We start from the raw sequence: 17,078 nt of genomic DNA, 5'->3' as shown, positions 1-17,078 counted from the left end.
CATGTGGGTTAGCTTGGGTGTTCTAAGAGCCTCTCTTTGTTAATTAGTCTGATGGCCCCTCAACGCATCCCAAAGAGTGCTGGCAACCACTTGGAAGGCCAGAGCTCAGTGCGCTGCATGTCTGCCCGAAACCCCACCTTCCTCCACTCCGCTCCACCCGACCGATTGGCCCGGTAGCTTTTCCCATTGGACTGCATGCTGTGCTCTCAGCTCCGGCGCAGGCATTCTCCTCACCAACACTGTAAGGCAGCACTGTTAGCTTGAACTATGGGGGAGATTGGTCCAAACCGGGATGATGACTTTGCAAGCAGCGGTGAGCGCCTCCACCAGTGACTGCTCCATGGCCAGTTTTAGCAAGGAGCTTGTACATTGTGCTCAGTCATCCAACTATTCTGCAGTCCACTGAAATGCTCATATAGTTTGCAGTCTGTGCCCGAGGGGTGAAAAGCTCTGGAGCACTTGGTGGCACTTTGATGCCTCTACATTGCTTGAGTGGGCAGAGCAGCTAGAGGCCCGACTCCAAGCATGTCAATGTGGCTGTGTCTGAACTGTCTGAGCTGCGGGGGAATGGTCACTACCCTTGACACCCTGCCCCCCAACCCTGCCAAGTCCACAGTGCAGCCCTTGCCGCCACCCCCCATCCACAAAAGTCGCCTCAACTGCAGGGCAGCCCTTGTCCCGCACTGTCAGCCAGCCAGGAAAAAGCAACTTGCCAGTGCCCTCACCTGAATGCATGGCGCCTCAACCTTGAAGCCCGACAGGCAACCCTTGCGACCAATCATGCCGATGTGCTTGGATGATCCAGCATGGTGGGATGATTCCGGTGAGCTGGGCTTATAATGATATGCAGATGTATTATAATGGAGTTCATGACATCCGATGGCAGTAAACATGGCCCACCATTGACAGGCAGAGTGGATGATTGCAAACCGATTTTTGGCCTTCTCTCCATATTGCCCACTCGCGCCGCCAAACAGATTGCCGCCAACGATCACAGAAAATTCCATCCTGGGAGTTTCAATTACTAGATTAGTGCTGCATAACTGATTTCACATCCATCCATTATCACACTCTGGTGCCTGCCATCTCACAGTTTGATTGACAGCTACAAATGGTATAGACTCCTTGAAGTGGGACTCTGAATTCCAATGCCTGTTGTTATAAAGGATTGTGTACTTCAATGAAATGTTTGCTGTTATAAGGCTTTATTTAGTTGAAAGAATGTAAATGTGGTAAATGGGTTTTGTATGAATGCGTGTGTTTTTTTTAATATGGTGCATTCTGCAATCGACACTTAGGGCAGAAATTTTCGCTTGGTAGGCGAGAGTGCACCCGACCCACTCAAGCATGAAATGACGTGTTGACGTTGGCTGAGCGTGCCGACGTCCATGCACAGTCGCGTGATAGTTCGGTCAGCGGGCACGTGCCGGAGTCTGCAGCACACCTGCCTACAATTAAAAGGCCTGTTCAGGCCATTAAATAATCAATTAAGCTAAATTTTTCGCTGCCTGTCCAACCTACCATGCCTTAAGGAGATTATGCAGTGCTCACTCGCGAGCATGTGTGAAATTCGTGCTCGGCCCGCTTGCCCTCCTCCTCCCCGCCCGCACGGGCAGCGCTCAGCTTAATTGGCCCACCAGCATGAAATCGCGGTACAGTGCTGACTGTGGGCGGCGGTCAGCTTCCTGACCGTCCCTGCCGAGCCTAACTGCCAAGGACAAAATTCTGCCCTTAGAAATTTATTTTATACAACTTAATTTTATCTCTTCATTGCATGGGTCCTGAGGTCTGCCCATGGTGGATATCAGGTGAGTTGGCATGTTAGGTGTAAGGGCAAAGATTGGTGGGTGGAGGGCATGGGTTGGCACAAGTTGGCAATAAGTTAGCATAGGGGCTTTAAAAGGCCAGGGGGTGTTGGTGGAGCGGCATAGGTTGGCATGGAGGGTATGAGGGTCCACAGAGGTGGTTACAAGAGCTTAGGTTAGCATGGAGGGTATGAGGGGCCATGGGGTGGCTAGAGAGGCATAGGTTTGCATGGAGGGTGTGAGGGACTATTTTGGGATGGGTGGAGGGGCATAGGTAGGCATGCGCAGTATGAGGAGCTAGGTGGTGGGTGATGGCATGGATGGGGCATGAGGACTGTGTGGGGTTTGAGGGTGAATGAGAGGTGAGGGTTTCATGTTTTATTCTTTATTTTTAAATTTTGGACAAAGTGGCAGATCACCGAGACAGGCCTTCCATGCAGCCTGCCTCTGCACCAGACAATCTCCTCAGTTCTTCCAGGGTCGTCCGCCCCGACTTTTAATCCAGCTCATACCCCCAAATGAAAATCCGACACCCAGGCAGCCATTTTTAAAGCTCAGGTTCATGGAGCCAGGGAATTCTCCAGATTCTGTGCACTCGAACCAGGATCGAAAATCCAGGCCTCTGTTTTTAATTTCAGATTTCCAGCATCCACCATATTTTGCTTTGATTATGAAGGGTGAGGTTGTTGAATTCTTGTAGAAACCCATATGGTTCACTAATGCCCTATAGGGAGGAAAACCTGCATCCTTATCCAGTCTGGCCTAAATGTGACCACAGCAGCATGGTTGGCTCTAAGCTGTGCTCTGAAGTGGCCTAACAATCCATTCAATTCAGGGATAGGTAATAATGCCAGAGACACTCATATCCTGAAAATGCACTAAAAAAAATTCCCTAGCAGTTAATAGAAGGGCAAAAAAACAGGATTCAGTTCCATCTGTTTGGGGGCGATTTGAATCCAAGGCTACAAGTGAAAGGGTAATGTTTTTACTGCCTGTTTCGTATAATACCTAGCCTGTCGTTTTTAAACAAAAAATACAATGTAGTCTCCTGAAAGGAGAAGCTCTTACATGGAGCAGTGAACCAGGGCACCATCCCATGTATTGGTAGGAGTCAAGGTTTCCATCCATTAATTCACTCCCTGGGTATCAGAAAATTAAATGATGAGGAAAAATTAAGGAAGCTAGTCTTATTATCTTCAGAAAAGAGAACAAAACCAAGGTCATCAAAATAACATTTTGTAAAGGGAATTACCAAAGTGATCCAGGCAAACCGCTCACTATGGCAAAGCATTAAAATACCTGTGAATCCATTAAAATTAGAAAGTTAAGTGTGAAAAAGGAAATGCAACATTTTTCACAAAGAGAAATAAAATTTATAGGAAGTGACAGTGAAGGAGAGAGCGGGTGGAATTTTCTGTGCCCGCTGGCTTTGGGTGCGCTCGGCGGCGTGAGTGGACAATATGGTGAGAAGGCCAAAAATCGGTTGCACAACATCTTGAAACCAGTTTGCGATCGTCCACTCAGCCTGTCGATGGCGGGCCACGTTACCTGCTATCGGACGTCAGGATCTAATATATCTGCAAATCATTTTAAGGCTAGTCCACCGGACTCATCCCCCACGCTGGATCGTCTGCCCACATCAGCGTGACTGCATGCCAACGTATTTCACAACTGCATATAAGTGACATGCACCTGGCGAGCTGCACTTCACTTGGGACTTCGAGGTTTGTTTGCCTACCTTGCTTCCGGCAGTACTTGCAGTCATCAGCGCCAGGCTTTGGAGACAGCACCTCATCACTTTTAGGGGGGCTTATGGACAGGGCTCTACCTACCACACCAGCCATAAGACAGGGGTGGCTTTGTACAGCTGCAGGGCTAGGGCTTGCTTGGGGAACGGGGAGAAGCGGCCTTAGGCAAGGGAAGAGGCTGAAGGGCGAGGGCTGTACTGAGGAAGGGGGTATCCCAGGGTGTGTGTGTTGGCACAAGTTGATCTGTGCAAGTGCCCTCAAGATGGTGAGGGCTGAGAAGGCAGTCTCCAGAGGAGATGAGGTGAGATGGAGATGTGAGGTTGTGTGTTAAAGAGCAAGTGTTGATGTCCCTTGAACTGGTAGTAAGTGAGATACCAGTGAATGTGTGATGGGCTTGAGTGTGTGAGTTTAGCGTGATGAGATGACTGCCTTACCCTGGCTGCATGGATGAGATCATTTATCCTCTATCTGCATTGGATGGCCAACCCCTTCTGTGCAACATTGGTACTGATCACCACTGCCATCGCCTACCAAGTCGGAGTGGTAATGTTGCTGCCCCTCCTGCAGCCAGAGTGGGAGTAGAGGACATCACAGTGGGCCTCCACTGTGTCCAAAAGGAGCTTGAGGGACGCGTCACTAAACTCGGGGCCATGTCCTACTTGCAGCAGTCCTGGGCTGGAAGTACTGAGAGGTGTGCGTGCAGCTGTGCTTTAAATATGGCACCTGGCGTGATAAAGCGGCGAGGTGATGCCATGGTAGGCAGATCGGAGCCCGCCTGCCATCGAAACGGCGTGTTTCCTGGGAATGCATAATTAATGAGGCAGGTTTGGAGCGATACGGCATGAAAAGCCGCCATTGCGGCCGGCAGGTAAAATGTTGCTTTACCTACCCACTATCGCACTTAGGTCAAACCTGGGACAATTTCGCCCAGTTTAAATAGCCTCAAGAGTCAAATAGATTGCCATTCTATTGCAGATACAGGTTATGGTATGTCTTCATAACACAATGTTGTAGACCAAGTTACACTGCTACTGTACCTTGAGAAGCTCAGTGAGAGCAACAACAAAGGAGCTTCAATTGTGCCTGGATGTATGCACAAATCAATGGGCAAATAATTTGGAATATTATCAGAGAGTGAGTTGGAATTTTCCAGCATTAAAAAGATTCTGAAATATGTTTAGAAAGCTGCCAAGATGTGATGTGGACTGCCTTAGAACTTTGAAACATATCCTCACACCAGCTTGCATTTGTACTACTGCTCACTGAAGATTGTGAGGCACTTCCTGTTTCAGTCTTAGGAATCAGATCAGACCCGAACTCCCAGGTTGTACTGCCTGTATTGCATCGATGCACACCTAAACTCTGTTTGCATTAATGCAAAAATGGTAGCTAAACTGTCACCATACACGTTTCTGGAGAGGGAAAAGTTATTACGAGAAGATAGATGCATTGGATTGTGACCTATCAAAAAGGAATGGGCTAATGCTGAAAATTCTTATGTTCTTATCTGAACAGTTATGAAACTTGACAGTATTCAACATGGTAAAAACAATGAAAGGCTGGCAAATATCAGAAATTTGGTGGAACGAAAGCGAATAGATGGGCGACTAGCTGAAGCTTTTTTTCATGAAAATACTAGAAGAGTGGAAGCAGATGATATTCCTTTTACATGGTCAGATTCAAAGGTAAAGACATTTCATTTTATAAATCTATTGTTAAATTATACTGTGCTTACTTGTTTTTGAAACTCTATGGCATCTGTTGTGTTATTATAAGGAGATAATACCTTGAGCTTATCTACTGTACAAGACACAAGGCACCAATCACTCCTAAGGGATTTCATAAAGCTCTGGGTTCATTTATTAAGACTAGGCACATGGCAACAGTGATACATAGGTAGAAAGCTTGAAGGCATCAGAGCTGTGTGTGTGCTCTGCTCAAAGCAAAGTGAAACTAAGACTGGATCACATGACACATTTCCCTTCTAGTGATGTCATGCTGATATCCCTTAAAGGCATATTACATCAGCATCCAATGAAAATTTATCTATACAACCAATATTTCTGTTTAATAATTTAATTTCTATTAATATATACAAGAAGACAACAAACTTCAGATATGCTAATAAATTCCTTTACCCTCTATACCTCCATTTTCTCCTGATAAAGTAAATTGTGAATCTAATTTTAAAAAAATTGCTTCTAAGATATCAAAAGAAATAAAGCTATAATGAGAATGAATTTTCATTTAGCATCCTTGTTGTCTGAAGGACTTCAGGTTAAACTCACTAATCATGAAAACAGGGCTGCAATCTTCTGTCATTTTATTGTATAGATTGCTGTATGAGAGAAGTAAGAACCATAAACACTGTGAAGTGTTTCCTCATTTCAGAAATTTCAAAAGTGATCCCTCATTTATGTCTAAATCATTAAAGGACAACATGTTTTCAGGAATCTGAGACATGGTAAATTTAAAAATATTAAAACTCAAACTTGCTCACCATTGTGTTGGAATCCGATTGGAATAGCATTGGGAAAATAAACTCTTGTATTTTGACTAAATTTAACATCATATGATAACATTAAAAAGAATCATAATACCAATGTTTTCTATTTTAACTCTGTTTTTGTATTCATTAAGCTAAGCATTATTGGTGCTGGGGCAAGTTTACACTTTTTTGGCACCCAGTGTTAGTGTCAAGCACTTACAGGCCTGGTAAAACTCTGTTAAATACAGAGTAAAGCTCTCTCTGCAGTCCTAGCCTCAGAAGCCATTCCTTATTCCATCAATATATCACTTTCATTTCCCATGACAACCAGCCTTGATGCCTCTCTGGTTGATAACTTGGAGCTTAATATTCCTAGTTATGACATTTTCAGGAAAGATGGTGAGGAAAGAAATGGTGGTGGGCTGCAATGTTGATAAAGCTTCAATCACAAGGGCTAGAATACAAGGATGTTCCAGGGATTGCATTAAGTCAAAATCTATATGGAAGAGAATTTGTACAATTTTTAGTGTGTGTGTTACTGTTCACTAAACAGTGGAAATAGGAAAGGTCTCCACCTGTCTATTACCTAGAGACACATAGAAATATAGGGGGATTTTAACCTAACTCACCAGGTGGGAAACCCAAATGATCAGATGGATTCTACACCCTGCCCAATGGGGCCAATTTTAACCTATCCTGTCAATCGGGAAACAGATGGAATGGTGCAATGTTGATTTTGCGTCCTTCCCAAATTTACTCACTATTGAAGTTAATAAGCAATATTGGCCAGGGTGTAAAATCAGCATTGTGCCTCTCCCACGAGTTTCGCATCCAGTAATCAGCTTGACATCAGGTCTATCATATAAGTGTTTTCAACTGTCACAAGTTAGACTGGACTAAAGATAATGCTTGTGGTCAGAGTGAATGGGTTTTTGGAATGCATTCAGGACTACTTCCCAACAAAATCCAGCCCCACGTTTTAGGAAGGAGAGCATGCAGAAGAGATTTACGAGAAAGATACCAACAATGAGGGACTTCAGTTGTGTGGAGAAGCTGGGGTTGTTCTCCTTAAAGTAGGAAGGCTGAGGGGCTGAAAATCCAGAAGAAAGGGCAGGGGATGACATGCCCATTGCCTTCCTACTGCCATGGCATTCTGCCAGTGGCAGGGAATGTGCAGAACAGTCCTCCTGCCTAGAGGCTAATTGTGCCAACTGAGCAGCCAATTAAGAGCCTCTTCCTGCCACTACAAGCATTTTAACAGCGATGGATGGCCCCCCTGATGAATAGGGAAACCTCCTGGTGAATCTTTGCAGCCTCCCTATGGGCTTGGGGAGGTGGGAGGGTGTCGGGGGGTCTCCTAATCTGACACCCTGTGGTCCACAAGGGGGTCCCATGGCAGCAATGGCTACCAACACCACCCCCACCCCTGTCAAACCGCACCCCCCCGCCCACCCTCACCAACCAACCCCATATGCTTACTTAGGCCTGCTTAACTTGCCCTGGCAACCCCCAACCCCACTTACCTTGATCCAAGGGCATTGCTGATTCCATGGGCTGAGTGCAGTCCCAGCATTGGCCACTGCTTCTTGTGGCAGTGCTGAGACTGAAGAGCTGCTGGACTCTGATTGACCAGCAGCTCTTGGAAATGGGATCTCATCCCTTAAAGGGATGGGGGACCTTGACAGCTGCTCATTAGCTGCCTGAGGGACATAAAATCCAGTCGGGGCCCTCCGAAATGCCTGAGGTGGGGTTACCCTACCTTTCCGGCCTGTTGTCGAGGCAACTTCCTCCATGACAAAATCCAGCCCCGCATTTTAGGAAGGATGTCAACACCTTGGACAGCATGCATAAGAGTTTTACTAGAAAGGTACCAATGATAAGGGACTTCAGATTGTGGAGAAACTGGGGTTGCTCTCCTTAGAGTACTGAAGGTTAAGGGGAGATTTAAAAAGAGGTATCAAAATTATGAGGGTTTAATAGAGAAAAATAAGGGGAAACTGTCTCCACTGGCTAGTGAGTCAGTGATCAGAGGGCAAAGATTTAAGATACTAGACAAAGTAACCAGAGAGAAGATTAGATTTTCTTTTTTTATGCTGCAAGCTGTTCTGATCTGGAATCCACTGCCTAAAAGATTGTGGAAGCCAATTTACTAGTGCCTTTCTAAAGGAAATTGGAAATGTACTTGAATAGGAAGAATTTGCAAGGCTTTGGAGAAAGGGAAGGTGAGTGCAACTAACTGGATAACTCTTTCAAGAAGCTAACAGAGGCATGATGGGCCAAATGAGCTTCATCTGTGTTGTATGATTCTCTAATTATATGACTCTGAGAGCTTAAAGAGGATACAATGCCAGCTAGCTTATAATACAAATGAAATAGTATAGGTTTTTACAAGCTCCTAATATGTAAAATAATAGTTAAAGAAATGATAAGACTACTCAGGGATGAAAGAGTGAACCTAACGGTAAAGGATAAAGGTATGCCAAGGATATTACTTAAATAATTTGAATCTTTAATTTCAAATGATTTTAGAAGTGAGAATGCAGATGTACATGAGGGGGATATAGCACAATTATTTGGAGTAAATTTAGAAAAGGATTTGGTTCTTAAAAAAAAAATTAACAGAACTTGAAGTGGCTAAGTACCCATGCTCTGGTGGCCTGCATCCCTGGCTGAAAAGTTTCGGAGAATACACCAGAGGCTCAGGCCACAGTTTTTTCAATACTTCTTAAATAAACATACTGGGTGTGGGGGTGCGATTTTCCAGCTCCATCCACCCCGGATTGTCAATGGAATTTTGGCTGGGCCGCCGATTGCCCATGACGGGTCCCACCACAGCGGGGCCGGAAAATCCTGGCCATTGTGCCATGGCACTAGGAGGTAACCATCGTTCAAGAATGGTGAGAAAGGTAAACCAAGTAACCATAGACCAGTTAAACTAAAGTCAGTTGTGGTCAAACTCTTAATGGTAGATTTTAACTCTCACTGCTAGGTCAAAATTCCCAATTTTCCTTTCCATTCACTTCAGTGGATTTCTTTGCCTTCCTCAGCAATGCATACAATCTTTTACAGGCTTTTGAAATCCATTTTTGGTCTCACCCAATCAGGATTTTTTGATTTATCTCATCTGTTTTCCTATTCTTTTCAGCCATGGTAGTGTCCTGCACTGAGAGTCTTAAGAAGTTTGGTCGTTCACTTGGATTTCTCAATTTAAAAATTGGTGCAAGAATCTTAAGGATTCTTAAGTGACTACTAACAAAAAAAGAGTACTTTTTGCACATGTTAGCATGTATTATTCAGTCTATGTTCAGTTCTTGTTAAACCTTGCATTGCAAGAAGGAGAATCACAAGTCATTTGTGTTTTGTTCCAAAACAGTTATGTGCAAACGTAAAAAACACAAGCTTTCCAAGCACTAACTTGGGAGAAACTCTGCTGAATTTCTGGTACTCCCTGCTGAACGAAACTAACAGAAATATTCAAAATGCAAGATCATTGCTAGTGAGTAAAGTTGAAATGCTGGTGAGTTTCTATCCATTCTTTCACTTTTCCCCTCCTGAGCCATAAAATCAGAGTTCAAAATAGCTAGTAGACTGGCAAACGTTTCAGGCATTTGCAGTGCACTCACGCACCCCCACCTCTCCCTCATTCCTTCTACTTAACCTGGATTGAAGTTATATATGATTGCATGTTTATATCACTGATTTTATAGAAAAACTACTGATGAAAAATCTAATCCTTCAAATAAACTTAAGAAGGCCATTGCAAACAATGTAGCATCGTTGTAATGTGTTCCATGACTTGATAGTCAGGGTACTTACACCCATCCTACTGGAATGTGATCTGCATGGCATTACACAGATTATGCACTGTTTAAGTTAGCTCATGGGATAAGATGCAAGGTTTTCATAAATATGCATGGAACCAAACACAGAGATACTTTGTTTCTCAACTTTTTTAAAGTGATTGATCATTTCAAAGTGGTTGCTTGCTAGATTTCTATGTAGAAGCAAAACTTTTTTAAGAGCAATTTTGCAATGGGTACAAGTCAATGAAAGAACCTTTTTAAGAGAGAAGGGTAATGACTGAAATAGGGAATGAAGAGATAAAGAAACCTGGGTTGAGATTGCTGTAGTACTAAAAGATCCTACTGCCCTCAAAAAGTGAAGCCCTTATCTTCAATGTTTCAATTTGCTGCTGATTTATTCTACTGAACTGTTTTCCCTGGTATATGACATTTATTTTATATTTTGCATCAGTTTGCTCCTTTCCTGCAGGTGTTGACTTCTCCTCAATATCTCACCTAAGTCACCATTATTAATGTGTAAGTGACTGCTGGCAAACTGCCAAGAGCCAAACCCAGCCCTGCTCTCGTCTGACACCTCCATTTTGGCCCACTTTTAGCAGGGGCTACTGGATAGCAGTCAGGAACTGTGGCCAGTTTTCCCTTCTCTAGCACCTATTACAATTTAAACAATCTTATTGCCATCCAGACTGAGTTCAGATAACATGGTTCTAAGACAGGATCCTGCTCGAATGTTAACGTAGCTTTCTGTTCCTGATCTGATCATTTCCAACATTAGCCTGATTTTATTTCAGGTTTTCAGGATTTGTCTTTTGTTCTTTTCACCTCTGTGATAGTTTTTCTTTAAAATATTCAGTGTGCTGCTGTTTTCTTTTCACTTTTTTTATTTCTTTAATTCTATAGACAATACATGAAAAAGCATATGTGAACATTACAAAAATAATGCAGTAAAATTAGATTGAAGGTTCTGTGACAACTAGTAATGAGAGTTAACTAGATAAAAATGTTTCTTTTCATTGGTGTTGCAGATTTTAGCAAATTTAGTCCTTGAAAAGAAAGTGGATTTGAAATATGGGTATAACACTTAAATAATGAAGTACTTTCCTGCCACAGGCTATTGATGAAGCTCAGGCTGAATATCGAAGAAACAATGTACTGCCTGCTGTGGCTGCAGAAGAGTAGATCAAGGATCCAGCATCTTCATTGATAGCTTCCTCGAGCAGTAGCATAGCAAATAATGTCCAAAAAGGCAAAGGTGATGGAAAATATGGAGAAGACCTTTAAGAAAATAATTCAAGACCAGAACATTCTCAATGACACAAAATGAAAAGATTTGAAAGCTCCACCAAAAATAAGTAAAATCATACTTAACATAAAAGGGGTAAATATTTGCCTCAGGCAGTAGCGCTAAACAGGGTGTTGTTGTACCGCTTAATATTCCTTTCTGTTGAAGCCAGTGCAACTGAATATTGGGAAGGGAGGATAACAGGAGTGGAGGGGGGAGGCAGTGGCTGATACCATAACATCCATTTAGTACTATCTCTCAAGACAAATTTCTGCCCCTAAAGCCTCTTCAGAAGGCAATACACAGTAAATGAAAATATTTCATTCACAAACCACTATACTAGTTGATGGTATTTTTAGGGAACAAGATAATCATGAATTCAATATCCAATATATATTTGAGGGGGGGTGACTCGACCAAGTCCAAACTCAGTATTTCTTCCTCTTTTTCTAATGTTCAGTGCTATCTTTCTGGAGAGGGGAAGGTGGTGAATAATTTTGATAAGGCTTTAGAAAAGATACTAATAGCTATCTAATATACAAAATTACAGCTTGAAATTCTATTGGATTCTCTTTATCTCCTTCTGTAACTTTTGCAGAACATCAGCAGAACACCCTGGAGAAATTGCATAAATGGCCATTTTAGTGTTTACCCTGTCTCTCCAAAGATTCTGACCATCTCCCATTGGAAAACCCCTGGTAATTCTAGGCATATGTATCCAAGACGGTACTAGACTGTGCATCCTGCATAAGTGTTTTCAAATTAGTACATGATTTGCATACCAGAATTTTCAATTACTACTTTCAATTCTCCAGTCTGGAAATATTGAAAGACTGATTTAAGCTCACAGTTCATCTGCATCTTGTACGCATACATGGCCCAATTTATTTTCAAGTTGAATATTCTGTTTTCAGTAACAGATGTTTCTGATGATAATATACTGTTAAAACCCTGTGGAATAAGATATGCTGTGTGTCCTGCTCCTGGCAATACGAACAATTACTTCAGCTGACTACACCTGGTGAAAGTGATCTTTCCTCTAACTGTCACATATAGACAGAAGGCACTAATCTTTACTGAGCTCTAGACAGGGTCATTCTTTTCACTCACATTTCTAGAGGTGTTCAACTCACTGCTTTAAAAAGGAAAAGTAATGTGCTGCCTTTAGCTTCACTGAGAGAGTACAGGCAATAGATACTGTCCGTAAAGAGCAAGTAATTTGAACTGCATGAATTTATAATAAATGGTGAATAAACTTGTATTAAAATTAACTAAATTAATCTTATTAAAGCCTGAACAACAGTGCTGCATTTATCTTGCCAAAAAAAAGAACTAGAAATATTTTCTCAGGAATGCCATCCAAGAAGAATCGCTACCCACCTGTAAATAGTAATTGAACAGCAACCATGTTAACCATTTAAAGTCTACTGAGCAAATGAATTGTTCAGTTTATACATTTTCACTCTCGTTAGTTCAGGGTCTTTTCAAGAGTTACGGCTGCTGCTGACCCAATTGGGACCTATAATTTCCTCAGTGTGTGAGTTGAACTACCAGCATAATCTGAGTGGGCAGGGATTAGTGTGGGAAGAAAACGGGGTGACATAAACACTGATGCTGAAGGATGGGTGTCAATCAGTAATTGTAACTGCCCCTTGCAGACTGATGTGAGGTATACAGGACATTTCTTGGGCAGAAGTGGAGTCCACAAGCATAAGCCAGAATAATGATTTAACACATATTTGTCCCAGACAATCAGCCTTCCCAGAGAATCAGCCTTCCTGGAAAGGGATTTAATATGCTTTGATACTTGTTTTAGCACCATTTAACTACCTGGTCAAAAAATAAAATAACACTTTTTAAAAGTTTGTGGTTTGTGAATGGAATGTTTATAATTTTATTAATGAGCAACATTGCTTTTTAGACCAAAACAATTATATTCCTTTTGCTTCAGGCATTATTATCACACAGACCTTAAACCATTATTTTTAAATAATACACAGAATGGCAGCTACCATCTATGCTGAATACAGAAGACTTAAAATAAATTGAGTCTTAAACTATGAAACTAGATAATTTATAAAGATATCTTCAGTTATGATTCAGTATGCAGGTAGTGTCAAATCAGATTTCTTCATAATACAATAATCCATAATTTAATATTACTGGTGGAAAATTTAACTGTCTTGTTATTAATAATATGGAGAGCTGAATTCTACTCTGAATTTGATTTATAGAATAATACTGAAATTGCTTAACAAAAGTTGCGAGCTCACATTGGTTACTCCCTCTAATTTATCATTAAGAAACATTTATGTGATTTTTTTTTTGTGAACATAATCCCTGCTCATTTTTATTAATCATTTCACTGCAGAAGCCTTTATAGTGTAATAATGCCACAATAATTTGATCTTCTCTTTAAGCATTTTGTTAGCCATGTTCTTCAATTGCACACTTTAGATACGAAAAAAATTGAGTAAATGTTTTAAGGAGATATCATAGTGTATGTCATACCATCATGTAGTTTTGTAAACCCACTTAACTTATATATGTTCTTAACCTGCAAGAGTGTATCAAGACCAAAAGATCAAAATTCAGATATATTAAGTGTGTGTAATTAAAAGTAGCTCTAAAGAATTGTAATGTCACTCTATGGTGGAATAAGAGTTTATGATCCCATTTCCCCACACGGTGAACTTTTGATCCACCTCAATCCAATCAGGGGTACCTCCAAGCAGATACAAGGAACCTTTTCCATTATAAGACTGGGGAAATTCAAAAGCGAGTCAGCCCTGACCAGTTTCACACACCTCCTACTGACTGGTTTACATTGCAGCACTGTGAAAGTCTGTCTTTTCAGTTTTCCAACATTGCACAAGGGGGACCCAACAGAAAAGAGATTTAAAATATATAAAGCACAGTGGAACATTGGCAGGTGGTAACTTTACATACTATCACACTGATATTGCTAAATTGATTCCATATTTATTACTGTTTATTTTTGAGAATAAACGGATTATGTTCGAACTATATTAGCGAGACAGATAAACGGGGAAATATGGTCTTTCACAGGCTCAACTGATTTGCAATGGAACTGTCAACATTTATCCAATACATTCAATTCACTAACTGAGTTGGGTGGGTGGGTGGTGGGTGGCGGGGAAGGTTGATTTTGGTTGATGGTGTAAAGTGGGCACTATCACTTCAGCCACCTATTACAAATTTCTCTTGTTTGATGTCAATAAAAATGAAAATTGGGAGAAATGTATAATGGGACGTCTCAATCGATACTGCTCATTTGATGTCATCAGCCAAAGTCAAAATTAACCCCCGGTGTTTCTATTTTTCCCTTATTGGCTGCAAAGCAAAATTTGAAAACTAGTCTTAACTGCAGAAAGTTATTAGTGCCTGGAATGATCTTCTAAAAGTGTAAATTCAAAAACTTTAGAATCAATCAGCAGGCAGTTAGGTGCTGCTAATAGGGGACAGCAGGTTTCTGTGGACAGCTAAAATAAATGGGCTGCATATTTATCATTATAATTTATACATCTTATGCTCAGTACCCAGGAGGTCTGATTTAAAAGTACCCCACTCTTCATAGTCGGAAACAATGACAATGCAGAAAATATTTTCCAGCAGTCATGTAATTGTCATCAAGATATTTTGTGAGCCATGGGATTTGTAATTTATATAATATTTTTAGTTTCTTCTGTAATTTCCTTTACTTTCCAATAAAACTCTAAGAGAAAACACAGACCATGTTTCTTTTTGCACAAATGCACTCATATCATAATTAAAATCCAAAAAACTACAAAATTAAAACAGGTATACAATATCAGTTAGCAATCCAAAGTTCTTTGAATTTTGCTGACTCTAGTGTCCAGACATATTTTGACTTCATATCATTGCCATAGTCTGCTCCTGTATTAATGCTTTTCTTCCCCTCTCCTGAGGCAGCTGTGTGTCTGTTCCAAAAGGTGCTTGGTGAATCAAGCACCATTTGGAGGGTTATAATGGTATGGCTTCAAAAACAACACTTCTAATGGTGACAAAAATGGATTGCTCTGAGTAAATCAAAGGTTTTATTCATGTGGAAACTGGTGAAGGCAGTTCCTACTTTACAACAGTGACAACATTTTAAAAGTATTTTATTGGTTTCTAAAGACCTTTGGGACATCTTGAGGTTGCAACCAGCACTATAGAAAGAAGTATTTTTCTTTAAAAGCCAGAATGTTCAAACACTACTACTTAAGTATAACCAAATCATCTCTCCAGCCACATAAAATTTGTCCATGTATTTGTCAAATGACAAAGCATTGAAAGGATATTAGGACACCTTCAAGGTACCGACGCACAGTAGCAACAGTGTGTACTGACTACAAGATGCACAGCAGAAATTCACCAAGGCTCCTTCGACAGCACCTTCCAAACTCATGACCACTACCACCTAGAAGGACAAGGACAGCAGATAGATGGGAACACCACCACCACCTGGAAGCTGCCCTCCAAGTCACTCACCATCCTGACTTGGAAATATATCGCCGCTCCTTCACTGTCGCTGGGTCAAAATCCTGGAACTCCCTTCCTAACAACACTGTGGACGTACCTACACCACATGGACTGCAGCGGTTCAAGAAGGCAGCTCACCACCACCTTCTCAAGGGCAATTAGGGATGAGTAATAAAATGCTGGCCCAGCCAGTGAAGCCCACATCCCATGAATGAATGAAAAAAATTTCTAATTATCCCATCATAGCATTTAATATATGATGGGGTACCTGAGCTACCAGTTCTGGAAAATACTGTACCATATAATTCAAAAGAAGCACCCTGTAACATGGAAGCTTCATGCTACAATAACCTACAGATCTATGGAAAGAATCATGCTTGAAGCAGATGTGTCTTCAAATCATTGGGCAGTAGGTGGAAAAACTGTATGATAGTTTGTCTTGTGAAGTGAAGGTGGTGAAGCCATGACTCTTTTGATACGTACAAGTCCCTGAGTAGATACGTCCCACCTGTCTGATGGGCTGTTGCTACTGAAATTTTTGCCCTGTTTACCACAAATTCCTTTTCCTCATCTTACATATGCATTCAGACCTCAAGAGTACTGCACATCCTCATGTAAGGTATAACATGAGAATCGGTAGTAAACAAGAATAATGAGGGGAATTGATTATAATTGACAAGATGGAAAAGAAAGCAATGGAAGGCTGCGGAACAAAACCAACAAGAGCAGGGATCAAAATGTAGGAAAAGGTATGTAAGAGCACAAGCTCACCCCATCTTGGAAAAGTTCTTGAATACCTTCTGTCGTCTGAGAAATCTACTTTGGCAGGCAAGGTCCTGAGATTCCCATGGAGCCAATTCTTATGGACAAGGCTCACATTGTGGACCTAAAATCCTGTATGAGATCAATAATAATTATATTTACCCTATAATGTGCACGTGTGTGATAGTTATGATATGCAACATTTAAATTTGACTGTCAATCTGTATTTACATATGGCACCTCACACACATCATATGCAATACATGTCAAGCAGTTGTGCTACGTGTAGTGTGACATCCATAATCTGTAATTATGGGCGGAATCGCCCGTGCCTGCTGGAGTCAGGCATGCTCGGTGGTGTGAGCGGACAATATGGTGAGAAGGCCAAAAATCAGTTTCACAACGTCGTGAAGCCAGTTTGTGATCGTCCGCTCCTCCCTTAAATGGCAGGCTGCACTTCCTGCCACTGGACATCGGGAACCTCATTGCAATACATCTGCATATCATTATAAGCCCAGCCTGCCTAATTGTTCCTTCCCCCCACCATCCCCACCCCACCACTGGATTATCCACCCATGTGTTTCACAACAGCATATAAAAGGTGTGCACAGGCGGGCTGCACTTTGAAGGGAACTCGGAGGTGAGTGCACAGTAATGTTGCGCAGCACTTGCGAGGGTCACTTG

At 41.7% G+C, this 17,078-nt stretch overlaps 1 protein-coding gene across 2 annotated transcripts in view; it reads left to right on the top strand.

The window, feature by feature from the left end:
* Positions 1–14,868, top strand: part of LOC144682828 (PC3-like endoprotease variant B) — an 898,333-nt gene extending 883,465 nt beyond the window's left edge. For both annotated transcript variants that reach the window (XM_078545597.1, XM_078545598.1), the window contains exons 18-20: positions 5,069–5,238; positions 9,415–9,558; positions 10,955–14,868. In XM_078545597.1, the coding sequence (XP_078401723.1) occupies positions 5,069–5,238; positions 9,415–9,558; positions 10,955–11,023 (383 nt within the window). In that variant the 3' untranslated portion in view covers positions 11,024–14,868. The remainder of the gene's footprint in view (positions 1–5,068; positions 5,239–9,414; positions 9,559–10,954) is intronic.
* The last annotated feature ends 2,210 nt before the right edge of the window (positions 14,869–17,078 follow it).

Source organism: Cetorhinus maximus, chromosome 7, assembly GCF_964194155.1.
Source record: "Cetorhinus maximus chromosome 7, sCetMax3.hap1.1, whole genome shotgun sequence".
NCBI classification, from domain to species: domain Eukaryota; kingdom Metazoa; phylum Chordata; class Chondrichthyes; order Lamniformes; family Cetorhinidae; genus Cetorhinus; species Cetorhinus maximus.
The sequence above is the reverse complement of the archived record's forward strand: the minus strand, read 5'-3'. Positions and strand labels throughout refer to the sequence as shown.